We start from the raw sequence: 20,698 nt of genomic DNA, 5'->3' as shown, positions 1-20,698 counted from the left end.
AACTTTGACTGAAATGCCTTTTTTCATTGGTGCGATTTTAAATCTCAATTTAATAAAATCTCACTTGTGTTTATATTATCACGACTTTCTCTTTTAACAAATCTTTTTTTTAATGTTTGATCGTTTTTTTTGTTTTGTTTTTGTTTTTGTATGTGCTTTGTACAAGTTTGTGGAAGACTCTTTCATCCGGGTTCCTCGGACCACCAATTACTGACATGACAGGCTCTTCCAGGTTTACAATAGTGTTTATTTTGCAATAAATCTTCCTTCTTGGACTTTTCAGCAATTGTATTTTTGTCTGTCAGTCTCGCTCGTGCTCCACTCCAACTCTCGTCTCCTCCCCGGCTGCTGCCTTTTAACAGAGCGTTTAGACAAACAGGCCCAGATGGGCCATCTACGCACCTGTCGCTGATCTCACAGCCAATCCTGGCACACCCCGCATCGCTGCAGGTCGGCAGGCACCCCCCCCAACAATGATTATTAAGATATACTCTACCAATTCATAACATTTTAATAAGTTTAACTGTTTGAGTATTGGAGGTGTGGGTTCTCTGTATGCATTTCCAGTCATGTTTCTGAGAGCTTTTTTTCTGCAAAGGGAAGATTGAATTTCATTGTTACATATGATACAAAGACTAAAGCGTTGTACGTTAGGTTCGTTCATGACGAAACTATAGTGTATACGCCCAACCATGTGCAACCGCCATTCTCTTTATAAGAACCCATCTGTACAACGTTAAAAAGCAAAAGTGTTGGGAGATGGAAGCCTGTTAGTAGTGTTCAAGGACAAAGAGTAAGGGGAGACTGGCGTATGCAGACTCAAATCTCTAGAATCTTCCTTTACATTGTATATCTTCCAGTCTTTCTTTATTTTACCTTTGGTTATAACCTCCCCAAGACTTAGGATAAAGATAAGCCGTTAGAGAGATTGTGACTGAGTGAGAGTAAATCTCCTCTCCCAGCCCACTCCAAATACTGGCTCACGTTTCTGGCACGCTTTGTTTGCTCTGGATAGGAGATCCTCACGGCCGACCTCCCTCTCGCCAACACCCCAGGGACTACATTAGCTCCCTAATCAGAAACATTTACTGTCCGAGCCAAAGGGTGTTTTTTTTGCCAAAGTGGACATGCTGCCTTTCTCACTCAGTCCCTCTTGGTCTTTTGTAAGTTATATGTTTACAACTCCAGGTGGTCAATTATTCCAAAAGGCTCAGACGGCAAAATAGGTGTTAGGCCAGTGAAATAAGTGACTAATAGTTGTGAGAATTGTTTGGAGTTATTAGAACAACTCGGCAAGTTGTACATTTTGGAAACCAGTCCAGGGTAAATTCAGCCTCTCTCCCAAGGTCGGGCTCCAGTTTGCACGCAACCTTGAACAGAAGAAGTGGAAGAAAATACATGAATGACTGCAAATGTGGTTCTTTTTCACGATTGCACTTGACCACCACTGACTTTATTTGAAGTTGTCTGCAACTTAACTAAAGTGTTCTGCACCTTGGGGCGGGGTTGAGGTGCAGGCAACATACCCCTTACCCTTCGAGCTGTCCTGGATGAAATGAAATTATTTTTTTTCCAATCATTTTGGAACTTTTAAGCGCATTTCTTAGGGGTGAAACGGTACGTGTATTTGTATTGAACCGTTTCGGTACGGGGGTTTCGGTTCGGTGGGGGGATGTACTGAAAGAGTTTCTAAGCTAAAGTCTTAACAAGCTGCTCTGCTTCTTGTGCCTCTGTCTCAGCACCCAGCATTATCCCACCCACACAACCATCTGATTGGTTACATATATAGCGGTAACAGCCAATCAGCAGTGCGTATTCACAGCGGTAACAGCCAATCAGCAGTGCGTATTCAGAGCGCATGTAGTCAATGCTTCAGCGTCGAGCAGATAGGTGTTTAGCAGGTGAGCATGAGTCTGCGTACTCTCCCTAAATGATAATAAACACCTCCCAGTCAACTACTACTAACATCACTATGAGCCTGTTGAACTTCTAGAAACTTAAACTGCAGCGCAGCTCGCTTGCAGTTCTGGCTTGAGGTGAATGCTAATTAGCTTTTAGCATAACATTAGCTCATTTTGCGGTGTGTGTGTGTGTGTGTGTGTGTGTGTGTGTTTTACAAACAGAAAAGCTTTGAATGGCAGGGTCCATGCTATCACATGTTGTTAAAAATAGAACATTTATATAATAAAAATCAACTACAAATGCTGTGATAAATTATGCATGATGAGTTGACTTGAAACTGTTTAATGTTGCACTTTTTATATGTAGAAGAAAAGTTGTGTAATTGTAAATTAATCTGAGCAGTTTAATGTTGATTAACGTGGGCAGAATTATTATAGTGTTCCCAATGTTAAAAGGATAAAGCCATTGTTTACAAATCTGGTAAATAAATAACCCAAAAATTTATATTTTGTTGTTTTCTTACTGTGCCGAAAATAAACCGAACCGTGACCTCTAAACCGAGGTACGTACCGAACCGAAATTGTTGTGTACCGTTACACCCCTAGTATTTATTCTTCTTACTCGTCGTCGCCATGTGTCTTCTTCGTTCTTCTGCTTCGTCTTCTTCAATAATAAATATGGCAGTGCCGTGTTGGCATTTTTTTTCCATAACTTGAGTTGATTTATTTTGGAAAACCTTGTTACATTGTTTAATGCATCCAGCGGGGCATCACAACTAAATTAGGCATAATAATGTGCTAATTCCACGACTGTGTATATCGGTATCGGTAATTAAGAGTTGGACAATTTCGGATATCGGCAAAAAAGCCATTATCGGACATCTCTACACACAAAGATTGTATCCAGACCAGGGGTCACCAACTTTTTTGAAACCAAGAGCTACTTCTTGGGTACTGATTAATGCGAAGGGCTACCAGTTTGATACACACTTAAATAAATTGCAAGAAATAGCCAATTTGCTCAATTTACCTTAAACTCTATGTTATTATTAATAATTAATGATGTTTATCTTTGTGGAAACACTGATCATCTTAATGATTTCTCACAATAAGTATATATTTTTGATGACGTTTTTATATAGGTTAAAATCCAAACTGCACTTTGTTAGAATATACAACAAATTGGACCAGGTTATATTTCTAACAAACATTTTAAAAGAAATTCAAAAGACTTTGAAATAAGATTTAAATTTGATTCTACGGATGTTGTAGATTTGCCAGAACATTTTTTTTTTATTTTAATCTTTAATCATAAAAAGTTTGAAGAAATATATCACAAATATTCTTCGTCGAAAAAACAGAAGCTAGAATGAAGAATTAAATTAAAATGTATGTATTATTCTTTACAATGAAAAAAAAATAATTTACTTGAACATTGATTTAAATTGTCAGGAAAGAGGAGGAATGAATGTAAAAGGTAAAAAGGTATATGTGTTTAAAAATCCTAAAATAATTTTTAAGGTTGGATTTTTTTCTCTAAAATTGTCTTTCTGAAAGTTATAAGAAGCAAAGTAAAAAAATAAATGAATTTATTTAACAAGTGAAGACCAAGTCTTTAAAATATTTTCTTGGATTTTCAAATTCTATTTGAGTTTTGTCTCTCTTAGAATTAAAAATGTCGAGCAAAGCGAGACCAGCTTGCTAGTAAATAAATAAAATTTAAAAAAATAGAGGCAGCTCACTGGTAAGTGCTGCTATTCGAGCTATTTTTAGAACAGGCCAGCGGGCGACTCATCTGGTCCTTACGGGCAACATGGTGCCCGGGGACACCATGTTGGTGACCCCTGATCTAGACCATGGGGTTACCGGTGAACTATGTGACTGTTTAATAAAAGATACATACATAATGTAGCATCTGTCAATTAATTGGCTTGATCTTATGGCGTCATGGCAAAGTCTCCCTAAATGGTTTCAAGCAAACCCTCAGATCCTACTTTTTTTTTACTTTTATCTTACTTATGTGGGATAGGAGTGTCAACAAGCTAGATGGGAGAATACGAATAAAATACATGCGTAGTATCAAGCGTGTAAAGAAAAAGAAACACTTAAGGTTTCTTGGCTCTAATAATGTATAGTTTGCACTCTTTACTTCACTTTTTCATTGGAAACTTGGTTCCGACAGTGTGAATGAAGTTAGAGCAGATACAAAAATGGATAAAATGTGATTTGCAGGAGCAGAGATGTAGGCCTGCCTATATAATGGTTAACTAGTCCCGGGGAGCTCCCTGTGCAGCACACTCACTTACCTCCATTTTTCTCTCTGAAAAATAGATTTGCACTATTGTAAGTCCTTACATGCATTACATAGTGTATGGATTGAGCAGGGACGCATACTTATTAATGGGCTGCACATTTGATACCAGCATCCATGTGGCTCCAATACATAGTCAGTTTATTCTTGAGTTGTTACAGTCTGTTGCTGTTTTACTATTGCTTTTGTATAATCATAGTATAGTATTTGATATATATTCCTCTTTTTCCATGCCCTTGAGAGTGTTTGTTATACTTGTTATAAATGAGTTATTTTGTGTCACACAATCTCCCCTGGGGATTCAATAAAGTATGTCTAAGTCTACAGTTATGGTCAACTGTTTACATAGAACACAATGTCTTGATTTTCTCATGATATTTGTTTGTGACAGTGATTGTGTCATGTCTTTGTGATCATGTTTTGTTTAGTTGTGTTATATTACTTCAACACTCCATTAGGTCCTGTTTTTTCACTCCATTGTTTTGTTTCCATTACAACCCATTAGTTTTCAGCTGTCCTCATGTCACGCACCTGATTCACTTGGACTCATGCACCTGTTGTCAATCACCACGTCACTTTTTAAGCCTGTGGTTGCCAGGCTAGCTGCCTCTACATATCCTTGATACCCGATTGATTATGCGGTCCATGCCATAGTGTTCAGGCCATTGCTCTGTTGTTTTTGACTTCTTCACACCACAGTAAGTGTTTCGTTTTTATGTCCACAGTTTAGTGAGTATTTTTAGTTCATGTTTCATGTCCTAAGTTGTTTTTGCCTCCGCCATGTGCGCACCTTTTGTATGGTACTTTTTGAGGGATTAATCAAAAGATGTCAGTACCTTTACGCTATGTACGGTCCAGTCGATTTGCACCACGGGAAAACAAACCACACCATAGTCCTCGCCTTGACAGATTGAAGCACATACTTGTTGGTCACAAACAACATTCATGATGTTCCTGGGATTAAAGAAAAGCCTCGCCTTTTCTCCTCCAAACATATTGTGGCCAAACAGTTCAATTTTGGTTTCATCTGACATCACATGCACAAAGATAAGACCTTCTGGAGGACAGTTCAGTGGTCAAAATAAATACCAATTGAGCTGTTCGGCCATAAAACCCGGCAATATGTTTGGAGGAAAAAAGGTAAGGACTTTAATCACAGGAACACCAAACCTACCGTCAAGCATGGTGGTGGTAGTATTATGCTCTAGGCCTGTTTGCTGCCAATGGAACTGGTGCTTTAAATGGGACAATGAAAAAGGAGGATAACCTCCCAAATTCTTCAGGACAACCTAATATTATTAGCCCGGAGGTTTAGTCTTGGGCGCAGTTGGGTGTTCCAACAGGACAATGACCCTAAACACGCATCAAAAGTGGTAAAGGATTGGCTAAATCCGGCTAGAATTAAGGTTTTAGAACGGCCTTCCCAAAGTCCTGACTTAAACATGTGGACAATGCTGAAAAAACAAGTCCATGTCAGAAAACCAACAAATTTAGCTGAACTGCACCAATTTTGTCAAGAACGGTGGTCAAAAATTCAACCACAAGCTTGTGGATGGCTACCAAAAGTGCCTTATTGCAGAGGGACATGTAAGCAAATATCAACATTGTTGTATGTGTACTTTTGACCCAGCAGATTTGCTCACATTTTCAGTAGACTCATAATAAATTCATAAAAGAACCAAACGTCAATGAATGTTTTTGTGCTCCAGTCACTATCACAAAAAAATAAGGGTTGTAGAAATTATTTGAAACTCAAGACAGCCATGACATTGTTCTTTACAAGTGTATGTAAACTTTTGATTAATAAAAAAATTGTAGTTGGCAAAAATAATTTTTATTTAACAAATAAATCTCTGAAGGCTGCCCCAAAGAACACATATGGAAAATGGGAAGACTTTTTGGACTGCCCGTTGCCGTTGGATGCGATATTCAAATTAATCTACAAAACTACTCTCGATGTGCAAAATCGTTATTTTCAAATTAAAATTATTTATGACTTCTTACCCAAGGGAAAAATGTTAAAACTATTGAATGTGACAGAGTCAGATGATTGTTGATTTAGATTTATGAAGCTTGAGTTGGTTTCTGTTGTTTTAGGAGAGTTAATTGACCATCATGATTTCGTCAATTTAATTATAGTACACGGTAAAAGGTTTATTTTTAAGGCCAAAAACAAATATTCACTTAGTATTACTTTCTTTAAAACATTTATTCAGTATTTTTTAACTTTAGAAAGGTATATGAATGAAACCGATAATGATGCCAAAAAACATTAAAAAAAAAGATGGGAAGTCCTCAAATGCTTTTTTGAAAATGTAATTTTGTTGATAGATTATATGCAATATGTTGTTGTGTTCCCTAATTTGAGTGTACATAAATCAAGGTGTGTGTTGCTGAGCTGACTTAATCTGGACTGGACCTGGTTTTAAAAACCCTTTAAACCAGGGGTCTCAAACTCAATTTACCTGGGGGCCACTGGATGCAGAAACTGTGTGAGGCTGGGCCGCAAGAAAAGATTTCTTAAACAAATCTAACATGCACTTTTTAATGAATTCACCTTATTTGAATGGCTTTCCTGTCCTAGCAACATGCTTGCCAACTCTCGCGATTTTTCCGGAAAACACCCGATTAACAGTGCTGCTCCCGACAATCTCTCGGGGTAATCATTCTCCCGGATTTCAACCGGACAACAATATTAAGGGTGTGCTGTGATGGCACCGCCTTTAACGTTCGCTTTTCCGCCTTGGATGGCGTGGCGAAGTTGGTAGAGTTACTGTGCCAGCAATCTGAGGGTTACTGGTTCAATCCCCACCTTCTACCATCCTAGTCACGTCCGTTGCGTCCTTGGGCAAGACACTTCACCCTTGCTCCTGATGGGTCCTTGTGAGCGCCTTGCATGGCAGCTCCCACCGTCATTGTGTGAATGTGTGTGTGAATGGGCGAATGTGGAAATACTGTCAAAGCGCTTTGGGCTCCTTTAAAAAGAGGTAGAAAAGCGATATACAAGTACAACCCATTTACCATTTACAAACAGTTTGCCGGCCCAATCACATATTGTATGAGGCTTCTGCAGACCCACGGAAGTGACTGCAAGGCATACTTGATCAACAGCCATACAGGTCACACTGAGGGTGGCCGTACAAACAACTTTATCACTGTTACAAATATGCGCCACACTGTGAACCCACACCAAACAAGAATGACAAACACATTTTGGGAGAACACAACATAAACACAACAGAAAAAAATACCCAGAATCCCATGCAGCCCTAACTCTTCCGGGCTACAATATACACCCCCGCTCCTACTCCAACCCCACCCCCTATTGTGGCACGTATTTGTAACAGCGTTAAAGTTGTTTGTACGGCCACCCTCAGTGTTACCTGTGTGGCTGTTGAGCAAGTATGCCTTGCAGTTGCTTATTGCGTTTACAAACCCCAAATACAAAATGTAGCTTGGCTGGAACCCTGTTTGTACAGGTCGTAGAGGACACCAAAGACTGTGCCTCTGCGGTCCCCCCTTTTATTTTATTGTTTGAATAAAATTGGTAGTTTCCTGGAAAAATTAAGGGCATTCAAGTATGACGCTGTAAAGTGCCATTCATTTAAAACTCGTGGGCCGCACCTACATTAAATTTCCACACCTAGGTGCGGGCCGCAAAATAACGTCTCGCGGGCCGCGTGTTTGAGACCCCTGCTTTAAACAATCTATTTTCATTGACAATAGGGTCCTTTATATATATATATATATATATATATATATATATATATATATATATATATATATATATATATATATGAATTAACATTTTCTTGAAGAAAAAAAAGTTTGAGAATTACATAAAAAATTGTAATTAATGAAAATGTTGGTGGACCAGCAGCACACACAATTATGTGTGCTTCACGGACTGTATCCCTTGCAGACCGTATTGTTCTATATTGTAGGAACCAGAATATTACAAACCCCGTTTCCATATGAGTTGGGAAATTGTGTTAGATGTAAATGTAAACGGAATACAATGATTTGCAAATCATTTTCAACCCACATTCAATTGAATGCACTACAAAGACAAGATATCTGATGTTCAAACTCAAACTTTTTTTTTTGCAAATAATAATTAACTTAGAATTTCATGGCTGCAACATGTGCCAAAGTAGTTGGGAAAGGGCATGTTCACCACTGTATTACATCACCTTTTCTTTTAACAACACTCAAAAAACGTTTGGGAACTGAGGAAACTAATTGTTGAAGCTTTGAAAGTGGAATTCTTTCCCATTCTTGTTTTATGTAGAGCTTTAGTCGTTCAACAGTCCGGGGTCGCCGCTGTCGTATTTTACGCTTCATAATGTGCCACACATTTTCGATGGGAGACAGGTTTGGACTGCAGGCGGGCCAGGAAAGTACCCGCACTCTTTTTTTTACAAAGCCACGCTGTTGCAACACTTGTTTTGCTGATATAAGCAGGGGCATCCATGATAACGTTGCTTGGATGACAATATATGTTGCTCCAAAACCTGTATGGACCATTCAGCATTAATGGTGCCTTCACAGATGTGTAAGTTACTCATGCCTTAGGCACTAATACACCCCCATACCATCACAGATGCTGGCTTTTGAAGTTTGCGCCTATAACAATCCGAATGGTTATTTTCCTCTTTGTTCCGGAGGACACCACATCCACAGTTTCCAAATATGATTTGAAATGTGGACTCATCAGACCACAGAACACTTTTCCATTTTGCATCAGTCCATCTTAGGTGAGCTCGGGCCCAGCTAAGCCGGCGGCGTTTCAGGATGTTGTTGATAAATGGGTTTGGCTTTGCATAGTAGAGTTTTAACTTGGACTTACAGATGTAGCGACCAACTGTAGTTACTGACAGTGGTTTTATGAAGTGTTGTTGAACCCAAGTGGTGATATCCTTTTACACACTGATGTCGGTTTTTGATGCACTACCGCCTGAGGGATCAAAAGTCTCTATTATCATCGCTTACGTGCAGTGATTTCTCCAGATTCTTTGAACTCTTTGATAATTTTAAGAACCTTAGATGGTAAAATCCCTAAATTCCTTGCAATAGCTCGTTGAGAAATGTTGTTCTAAAACTGTTGGACAATTTCCTTACAAAGTTCTCTAGATTCTCTGAATCTTTTGATGATATTATGGACCGTAGATGTTGAAATCCATACATTTCTTGCAATCGCATTTCGAGATACATTGTTCTTAAACTGTTTAAAAACTGTTTGACTATTTGCTCACGCAGTTATGGACAAAGGGATGTACCTCGCCCCATCCTTGTTCGTGAATTACTTAGTATTCATGGAAGCTGCTTTTATCAATCAATCAATCAATGTTTACTTATACAGCCCTAAATCACTAGTGTCTCAAAGGGCTGCACAAACCACTACGACATCCTCGGTAGGCCCACATAAGGGCAAGGAAAACTCACACCCAGTGGGACATCGGTGACAATAATGACCCAGTGGGACGTCGGTGACAATGATGACTATGAGAACCTTGGAGAAGAGGAAAGCAATGGATGTCGAGCGGGTCTAACATGATACTGTGAAAGTTCGATCCATAATGGATCCAACACAGTCGCGAGAGTCCAGTCCAAAGCGGATCCAACACAGCAGCGAGAGTCCTGTTCACAGCGGAGCCAGCAGGAAACCATCCCAAGCGGAGGCGGATCAGCAGCGCAGAGATGTCCCCAGCTGATACACAGGCGAGCAGTACATGGCCACCGGATCGGACCGGACTCCCTCCACAAAGGAGAGTGGGACATAGAAGAAAAAGAAAAGACACGGCAGATCAACTGGTCTAAAAAGGGAGTCTATTTAAAGGCTAGAGTATACAAATGAGTTTTAAGGTGAGACTTAAATGCTTCTACTGAGGTGGCATCTCGAACTGAGGGCATTCCAGAGTACTGGAGCCCGAAATGAAAAAGCTCTACAGCCCGCAGACTTTTTTTGGGCTTTGGGAATCACTAATAAGCCGGAGTCCTTTGAACGCAGATTTCTTGCCGGGACATATGGTACAATACAATCGGCAATATAGGATGGAGCTAGACCGTGTAGTATTTTATACGTAAGTAGTAAAACCTTAAAGTCACATCTTAAGTGCACAGGAAGCCAGTGCAGGTGAGCCAGTACAGGCGTAATGTGATCAAACTTTCTTGTTCTTGTCAAAAGTCTAGCAGCCGCATTTTGTACCAACTGTAATCTTTTAATGCTAGACATGGGGAGACCCGAAAATAATACATTACAGTAATCGAGGCGAGACGTAACAAACGCATGGATAATGATCTCAGCGTCTTTAGTGGACAGAATGGAGCAAATTTTTGCGATATTACGGAGATGAAAGAAGGCCGTTTTCGTAACGCTTTTAATGTGTGCCTCAAAGGAGAGAGTTGGGTCGAAGATAATACCCAGATTCTTTACCGTGTCGCCTTGTTTAATTGTTTGGTTGTCAAATGTTAGAGTTGTATTATTAAATAGAGTTCGGTGTCTAGCAGGACCGATAATCAGCATTTCCGTTTTTTTGGCGTTGAGTTGCAAAAAGTTAGCGGACATCCATTGTTTAATTCCATTAAGACACGCCTCCAGCTGACTACAATCCGGCGTGTTGGTCAGCTTTAGGAGCATGTAGAGTTGGGTGTCGTCAGCATAACAGTGAAAGCTAACACCGTATTTGCGTATGATGTCACCTAGCGGCAGCATGTAGATGCTGAAGAGTGCAGGGCCAAGGACCGAACCCTGGGGAACTCCATATATATTATACCCAATCATGGCACCCACCTGTTCCCAATTAGCTTGCACACCTGTGGGATCTTCCTTATAAGTGTTTGTTGAGCATTCCTCAACTTTATCAGTATTTATTGCTACCTTTCCCAACTTCTGCATTGCAGGCATCAAATTCTAAAGTTAATAATTATTTTCAACAAAAAAAATGTATCAGTTTGAACATCAAATAACTTGTCTGTGTAGAATATTCAACTGAATATGGGTTGAAAAGGATTTGCAAATCATTGTATTTTGTTTATATTTACATCTAACACAATTTCCCAACTCATATGGAAACGGGGTTTGTAATAACAGAAAGAAACAACCCTTTTGTGTGAATGTGTGAAAATGAGGGTAGGGAGGTTTTTTGGTATCTTGTTTTTTTATGTTGATAAAAAAATAAAAACTTTTGATCGCGACTGAAAGTACTCAGTTTTAAATTAACGTCCACCTAAGTAGTCTGTATTCATGGTGGAGCAGTACAGCAGAGAGAAATATCTAATGAAAATAATATTAAATATAAAAGGTGGTGAGAGTTCATATATGCATGTACACAGAACAGCAGTATAAAAACAAAACATTGGCGAAGACCTATAAAAAAAACAAAAAAAAATCTTATATCGTTCACAAACCTGTCTAAATCTGATTAGAAAGCAGGAATATGTTTTACAAGTGTGATTGTGGTTACCATGAATTGATTAAAGTGGACCCCGACTTAAACACTTTGAAAAACTCTTTCGGGTGTTACCATTTAGTGGTCAATTGTGCAGAATATGTACTGTACTGTGCAATCCACTAATAAAAGTTTCAATCAATCAATCAATCGAACCATTGGCCACGATAACAGATATTACACAATACGGCCTATGAAACTGTATTTTTTTCCCCTTTAATAGCTGTGTGAAGTTTCTTGAAATTGGCAGGAACAGGAACTCCAGTGCAATATCACGCTGCAATGTGAGGTGGTTGTGAGTGCTTTTTGAATAGATACCTTATTTGTTATTAGTAGTATTAGCATTATTAGCCGGTGTACGTCCCTGCTGCTGTCTACAGGCAAGTGGCCTGTCCTGCAGCCCTGGTAATTGAGATTAAGAGCTTGATCTGGAGACAAGCTCTCAGCTTCCAGTTAAATAGATGACTAGTACTGTTGAGACTCTCCAAAGCCAGCACCTGTAATTCGATTTTCTACCCATCTTTCCCTATCTTAACATAGCCTAACTTTTCACAAATCACACCAAATCAAATTGTTTGGCCCTCAAGTGACACAGATATGATATTTCTTGCCAGTCCAAATCCTCCAAAGTGCTTCCAATCTGATCTTTTTGCATCAGATTCAGGCCAGATCAGTAGGTAGTCCGAATCCGATTTGGAATTTGATCTTAATTGTGACTTCAGTATAAACGTAAATGCGTCCTAAATGTGACTTCTGCATCATTTTTGGTTGAGCTACGTTATTTGTGGGAATACGCGGCCCGCCAGTGGAAGTGGACACGTCATCGCAACATCTGGTTTCTGTAATTTGAAGTATTTTTTCGGCGGCCGTATTTTCGGTTTATCAAAAAATATCAGTGCAGAAATAATATATACTTGTAATATGATAATATATATGTATTGTATACTTTAATTCCAAAGAAATAGCGATTGTTCAGGAGCCGAAATTGACATTTACGCCGTTCTGTATATTTGCATGTTACGTAAATTTTGAAAGTTAATGTCGCTCCAAAGTTAATGTCGATCCGAGCTGATGTCTGTGCATTTTTCTACTACTTAACAGCTATAAATAGATTATAACACTGTATGAATGTATGTCTGCATGTATGTATGTATGTATGCGTATATGCATATATGCATGTATGTATGTGTAATATATATATATATATATATATATATATATATATATTGTGTGTGTATGTGTATATATATATATATATGTGTGTGTGTGTGTATGTATGTGTATATATATGTGTGTGTGTATATATATATATATATATATATATATACATATGTGTGTATGTATATATACATTCATATGCAAAAGCAGATAAATCCATTTTGACCGATTCTGTATATTAACGATTTTCTGCCTGCTGGTGTTGCCGGTACATGTACAAGCATACAATGGTTTATTTAATATCAACATAAGCAAGTCATGAAAGCCTAAACTTTTAAGAAATGCTGATGTAATGAATGGCTTTCAAGTAAGAGTGTTTGATGTGGTTTTACGTCAAAAGCAGATATATCCAAATTATGATATGTCGCAAAAACAGATATCTCCAAAATCGTTTTCTTTGCGGTCGTTATTTCGCATAATATTCAAGATAAAGATAGAGAGAAAAACAGAACGTGAAATTTATCGAAAGCCACATTTCAACGTAACAACTGTTCACATTTCTTTACTTCATTATTTAACAGTTTCGATCCCTTGGTACGTATAAATCTAGCTGTCCCTGCGAACATTGTTTTTTCGTACTTGCTAACCGGACATGCTTTTTTGGAACTGTGACCTCACATATTTACCTTGTGCTTTCAGCACAAAATGAAAAAACAAAAAAAACAGTGTTGCAATGAAGACAATGTTTTATTAATAAAACAACCACAAATGCTCAACCTGGTTTGCCTATCAAAAACACTCCTGTGCAGATAACAGCTCACTCATCATCGCTATCGACATTAGCTCCATGCTCGACAACATCGTTTAACGCGGCGGTGTAAAACTCACGGACACGCGTGCTAGCGCCAACATCAAATAACTTCAACAGGTCAGTTTTTTTCGCTGGCTTAACAGTGTTCACAGGAGAAGCTTCCAAATTATTCATGCGTGGATAACAACACTGAGTGAGTCCGTGCGCGCCGCCATTTTGTTTGTCACGTGATCACGTACTGCAGCGCTGGTTGGGCAAACGGATATATCGGCTTTTGTGCTAGATGATCCATGGCGCTTATTGGCCTTTGCAATAAATCGCTGAACTAAATGACGTTAAAAGCGGCATTTGTCCGCATTTGCAAACAAATTGATTTTGGTATACCACAATAGAAGTGGCGGACTATATATTACCGGGGCTGGGCTAAACTTTATCAAAATGGCGTTTATCGGTTTTTGCGTATGAACTCTTCATATATATATATACATACATCCACATACATAAATATATATATATATATATATCTGTGTGTGTGTATATATATATCTGTGTGTGTGTGTGTGTGTGTGTGTGTGTGTGTGTGTGTGTGTGTGTGTGTGTGTGTGTGTGTGTGTGTGTGTGTGTGTGTGTATGAAATATATATACATACCCCGTTTTCATGAGTTGGGAAATTGTGTTAGATGTAAATACACACGGAATACAATGATTTGCAAATCCTTTTCAACTCATATTCAATTTAATACCCTAAAAAGATAAGATATTTGATGTTCAAACTCATGAACTTTTTTTTTTTTTTGCAAATAATAATTAACTTGGAATTTCATTGCTGCAACACGTGCCAAAGTAGTTGGGAAAGGGCATGTTCACCACGGTGTTACATCCCCTGTTCCTTTAACAACACTCAATAAACGTTTGGGATCTGAGGAAACTAATTTTTGAAGCTTTGAAAGTGTAATTCTTTCCCATTCTTGTTTTATGTAGAGCTTCAGTCATTCAGTAGTCTGGCGTCTTCGCTGTTGTATTTTACGCTTCATAATGCGCCACACATTTTCAATGAGAGACAGTTCTGGACTGCAGGCGGGCCAGGAAAATACCCACACTCATTTTTTTTACAAAGCCACGCTCTTGTAACACGTACTGAATGTGGCTTGGCATTGTCTTGTTGAAATAAGCAGGGGCGTCCATGAAAAAGACGGCGCTTGGATGGCAGCATATGTTGTTCCAAAACACGTATTTACCTTTCAGCATTAATGGTGCCTTCACAGCAATGTTGTTTTTGACAACCATCTTACATTTAGTCTTAGTCTTAGTCTTTTGGACTAAAATGCTTATTAGTTTTAGTCACATTTTAGTCACTTTTATATGTGATAGTTTTGGTCGACGAAAACTCAAAAGGGTTTTAGTCTAGTTTTAGTCGATGAAAAGTCAAAAAGGTTTTAGTCTAGTTTTAGTCCAAAAAAAAGAATACAAATTATAATATGAGTATAGTCTTTTAACAAATTAATTTAGGTCAATAAGTATTTTCCATTTTCCTAAAGGAACTCTCCTGACGGAATAAATAAAGTACTATCTAATCTAATCTAATCTAATCTATTGGAGATTGCTGTTGGGCAGTGTCACGCATAAATTGTGAAAATAGCAGCAGATGTATAAGTTCAACCCATTGTAAGCTTGCAGATCTGCTATTTTCACAAATAATAACAATAAAGGAATGGTTTTAGACATATAAGGTTTCCACCCAATAGCAAATTTCTGATCTTTCATTCTGTACTGTTGTAATGTGTGTGTGTGTGTGTGTGTGTGTGTGTGTGCGTGCGTGCGTGCGCGCGTGTGTGTGTGTGTGTGCGTGTGTGCGCGCGTGCGTGTCCCAACTTTACTGTAAACGTAAACGCACGGGTCCTGGTTGGGGCTGCACAACGTCACTTGTGGCTTTTATGCTAAAGCTAGCAGACTCAACGTATAACAGTAACTCGACCTGTTTAACATATCAAGTTACTTGCTGACAGAACGTACTCACAAAGAGATAACTACACAGTCACTGAATGTAAACATGGCTAAACATGTTGCTAAAGTAACACACACATAATGAATTGACGTTAGCGTAACAAAAGCTAACTTTAGCCTGAAGTTAGCCGTCCATTTGCGCCAGGAGTATGTGGAAAAAGTACTAATGTATTACCTTACTATGACATTTATCGATTATGTTAACAGCATTTGTAACTTACCTTCGAAAAAATATCCTTGTGGCGAGCCTTAAAGTGCCGCTTAAGGTTGGTCGTATTTTTTCCGCATATTTTGTGGCCACATTTGTCACTGTCTTCCTTCACAATACACTCTGTTTTATTATCTGCTGGATTATATTTAAAATACACCCATATGTCGTCTCTACGTTTGCGACCACCGAGTCCCTGTGTTGAAACTGCCGCCGCCATCACGGTCCATTGCCTGATGAGTAACAACAGTCTGACGTGTTGAGCACGTTGTGCGCTGCACGCCAGTTGGTGGGCGTGACCAAACAAGGATAGAATGCAACAAACAGCCTGCTGTAGGCAGCAGCAGATACTTTTTAGAATATCATGCATTTTAAACATGTGACAGAATACCCACTAAAATTTTCGGCCGTTCTCGTCTCGTCAACGAAAACTCAGACATGTCTCGTCATGTTTTCGTCATCAGAGACATGTTTATCTCGTCACCGTCTCGTTATCATCATGAAAAACAGTGGCGTCAACGAAATGATTTCGTCATCGTCATCGTTGACGAAAACAACACTGCCACAGATGTGTAAGTTACCCATGCCTTGGGCACTAATGCACGCCCATACCATCACTGATGCTGGCTTTTGAACTTTGCGTCGATAACAGTCTGGATGTTTCGCTTCCCCTTTTGTCCGGATGACACGATGTCGAATATTTAAAAAAACAATTTGAAATGCGGACTCGTCAGACCACAGAACACTTTTCCACTTTGCATCAGTCCATCTTAGATGATCTCGGGCCCAGAGAAGCCGGCGGCATTTCTGCATGTTGTTGATAAATGGCTTTCGCTTTGCATAGTAGAGCTTTAACTTGCACTTACAGATGTATAGACCAACTGTATTTAGTGACAGTGTTTTTCGGAAGTTTTCCTGAGCCCATGTGGTGATATCCTCTAGAGATTGATGTCGGTTTTTGATACAGTGCCGTCTGGGGAATCGAAGGTCTTGGTCATTCAATGTTGGTTTGCGGCCATGCTGCTTACGTGGAGTGATTTCTCCAGATTCTCTGAACCTTTCGATGATATTATGGACCGTAGATGTTGAAATCCCTAAATTTCTTGTAATTGCACTTTGAGAAACGATGTTCTTAAACTGTTTGACTATTTGCTCACGCAGTTGTGGACAAAGGGTTGTACCTCGCCCCATCCTTTCTTGTGAAAGACTGAGCATTTTTTGGGAAGCTGTTTTTATACCCAATCATGGCACCCACCTGTTCCCAACTAGCCTCACACCTGTGGGATGTTGCAAATAAGTGTTTGATGAGCATTCCTCAACTTTTATCAATATTTATTGCCACCTTTCCCAACTTCTTTGTCACGTTTTGCTGGCATCAAATTTTAAAGTTAATGATTATTTGCAAAAAAAAAGTTTATCAGTTTGAACATAAAATATGTTGTCTTTGTAGCATATTCAATTGAATATGGGTTGAAAATGATTTGCAAATCATTGTATTCCGTTTATATTTACATCCAACACAATTTCCCAACTCATATGGAAACGGGGTTTGTATATGTATGTATATATATATATATATATAATATGTATATGTATATATATATATATATATATATATATATATATATATATATATATATATATATATATATATATATATGTATATATTTATGTATATATATATATATATATATATATATATGTATGTGTGTGTGTATTTGTATATATGTATATGTGTGTGTGTGTCTATATATATGTGTGTGTTTGTGTATATATATATATATATATATATATATATATATATATAGATCTATTTATGTATATTTATGTATGTTAAAGTTAAAGTAACAATGATTTTCACAAACACACTAGGTGGGGCGAAATTTGTCCTCTGCATTCGACCCATCCTCTTTTTCACCCCCCTAGGAGTATGTGTATGTACATGTCTACATGTATATATGTCTACATGTATATATATATATATATATATATATATATATATATGTGTGTGTATATATAAAAATGTGTATATATATATATATTTTTTTTTTACCTACTTTTTAAAGAAACCATCGTGTACAAATGGCATAGATCATTTATTGGATCACAAACCTAACTGTACTCTCAACAACTATATTATTTGAATAATGTTGTTCTTTCTAGAACAGATATACATTGTACTTTTTACGGAAACATTTTCTAAAAAATAAATTAAAACTATCCTCAGGGAAGCGATACTTTTGCTTTAATAGAATAACTACGATAACTAAAATGTAGCATTTTGCACATTGCATGCAAATAAACAATCTCTAGCATTATACTTTGTATCCAAATACAATTTTTGGTTAAAACATTATTTATTAATTTGTTACAGTAAGTGGATTAAAGCAAATGCAGCCTTTTTCATTCACTCCATTACCTTGTGCTATAGATTCTACCCGACATACAATTTTTGCATTTAACTGAACTGCTTGACAGAATCTGTTTTGCACGTATCTAATTGCTCGTCTCGCTATTCCTTTTTTCAGACAGTGAGATTGTTCCTCCCGACGGCCTCCGCCCACGCTCTTTCACAACAGTGCGTTCCGCCTCCCTGCGCCGCGAGACGGACGACTCCCGTCTCTCCGTCAGCCTGTGCGATCTCAATCTCCAGCTGGACGACGGCGGGGCCTCCCGCGGTCTCTCCCACCGCCGCACGCTTCACCTGGCGTCCACCTCCTCCACCTGTCCCATCCCCCAGAACTCCCTCAACTCGCAGCAGTCCTCTCTTTTGCCATCGGCCCTGGAGAGCGACCTGCATTTCCATCAGCTGCGCGGCGCCCACATTAAGACGTTGGACAAGCGGACCGTGGCCAGGTCGGAGCATTCGCGCGAGGAGCGCACGCTGGTCTTTACCAACCGGCCCCTGCAGACCGGAGAGTGCGTGTTCATCAAAGTCACCAAGTCCAGTCCGGCCCGCTCGGGCTCCCTGTCCTACGGTGTGACGTCCTGCGACCCGGCAGTGCTGCGCCCCAGTGACCTGCCGTATAATCCCGAGGCCCTGGTGGACAGGAAGGAATTTTGGGCCGTGTGTCGAGTCCCTACGCCCCTCCAAAGCAGTGACATCCTGGGCTTCCTGGTCAACCAAGAAGGGGAGGTCATCCTCAGCCACAACGGCACCAGTGTCGGCATGCAAGTGTGTGTGGACAACTCGCGCCCGCTCTGGATGTTCTTCGGTCTACATGGTGCCGTGACTCAGCTGAGAATTCTGGGTAAGCATGCATTCACGTTTAATAAGACTTTCCTGCCTTGTGGTTCAGTTTATTTATTTTTTTTACAAACCATACTGTAAATAAGGGTTGTACGGTACACCGGTACTGGTATAGTATCGCGGTACTAATGAAATAAAAAACGGTACTATACTCTGTTTGAAAAGTATCGGTTCCCAGTCATGACATTGCTGGTTTTACTGGCAGATGAGCATGTTCAGTTTTAACATAACATATTTTGTCTTTGTAGCATATTCAATTGAATATGGGTTGAATATGGCCTGCACATTATGTATGTGACTTGCAGCCACATACATAATCCATCCATCCATCCATTTTCTGCCGCTTATTCCCGTTCGGGGTCGCGGGGGGCGCTGGCGCCTATCTCAGCTACAATCGGGCGGAAGGCGGGGTACACCCTGGACAAGTCGCCACCTCATCGCAGGGCCAACACAGATAGACAGACAACATTCACACTCACATTCACACACTAGGGCCAATTTAGTGTTGCCAATCAACCTATCCCCAGGTGCATGTCTTTGGAAGTGGGAGGAAGCCGGAGTACCCGGAGGGAACCCACGCATTCACGGGGAGAACATGCAAACTCCACACAGAAAGATCCCGAGCCTGGATTTGAACCCAGGACTGCAGGACCTTCGTATTGTGAGGCAGACGCACTAACCCCTCTGCCACCGTGAAGCCCCCACATACATAATGTGCAGGCTAATTGGGAACAGATGGGTGCCAAGCAGACAAGGTGTTTTTTTTGTTTTTTTACAAACCATACTGTAAATAAGGGTTATACGTACACCAGTACTGGTAGACAAGGTGTTTTTTTTTTTTTTACAAACTTAGACTTAGACTTAGACAAACTTAAATGATCCACAAGGGAAATTGTTCAACACAGTAGCTTAGTTACAATGATGGAAATTGTAAGGATGGAAAGGACAATGCAGGTATAAATAGACTAGGTATAGCAATGTAAAATATAACATATCTGCGAATATATACAATATATACTTAATATGTGTACAGTATATTATATATACAGATACAATATGTCTATAAGATGTATACAATATATACCAATTGCTATGTACACTATCACAGTATATTTGGCAGCCCCAGCATAAAAAAGAGAGTAAGTCCAGCAGAAAACAATATATATAGACATTAAAAACAAAGAGAAGCAGCTGACATAGAAGGTGTCAAGTAATAGAGGGATATTATCTGTTGCTGTATGGGGAGTGATTATACAGCAGGATGGAGTGTGGAATGAAGGAGTTCTTGAATCGCACAGTGCGGGAAGGAAGCTGAAGGAGCCTGTTGGAGTATGAACTCCGCTGTCCCTCAATTGTCTGGTGGAGTGGGTGGGCAGGATTGTCCGTGATGGCCAGCAGTTTGTCCTGTGTCCTCCTGTCCCTCACTGATACAAACGCCTCCAACTGCGAGCCAATAGTTTGGCCAGCTTTCCGGATCAGTTTATCAATCCGGTTTGAGTCCCTTTTGCTGGTGCTGCTCCCCCAACAAACCACAGCGAACTGCAGGGCACTGACCACAACAGACTGATGGAAGATCTCCAACAGCTTGCTGCATACATTAAAGG

General features: G+C 39.4%; 1 protein-coding gene across 1 annotated transcript in view; it reads left to right on the top strand.

Annotated features, from left to right (window-relative positions):
• Positions 1-20,698, top strand: part of neurl1aa (neuralized E3 ubiquitin protein ligase 1Aa) — a 114,844-nt gene that overhangs the window by 69,997 nt on the left and 24,149 nt on the right. Inside the window, exon 4 of the mRNA XM_061907849.1 lies at positions 18,373-19,095. Coding sequence (XP_061763833.1) covers positions 18,373-19,095 — 723 coding nt within the window. The remainder of the gene's footprint in view (positions 1-18,372; positions 19,096-20,698) is intronic.

The sequence above is a fragment of the Nerophis ophidion genome, linkage group LG01 (genome assembly GCF_033978795.1).
Source record: "Nerophis ophidion isolate RoL-2023_Sa linkage group LG01, RoL_Noph_v1.0, whole genome shotgun sequence".
Taxonomy (NCBI): domain Eukaryota; kingdom Metazoa; phylum Chordata; class Actinopteri; order Syngnathiformes; family Syngnathidae; genus Nerophis; species Nerophis ophidion.
This window is presented reverse-complemented; position numbering and strand designations above follow the sequence as displayed.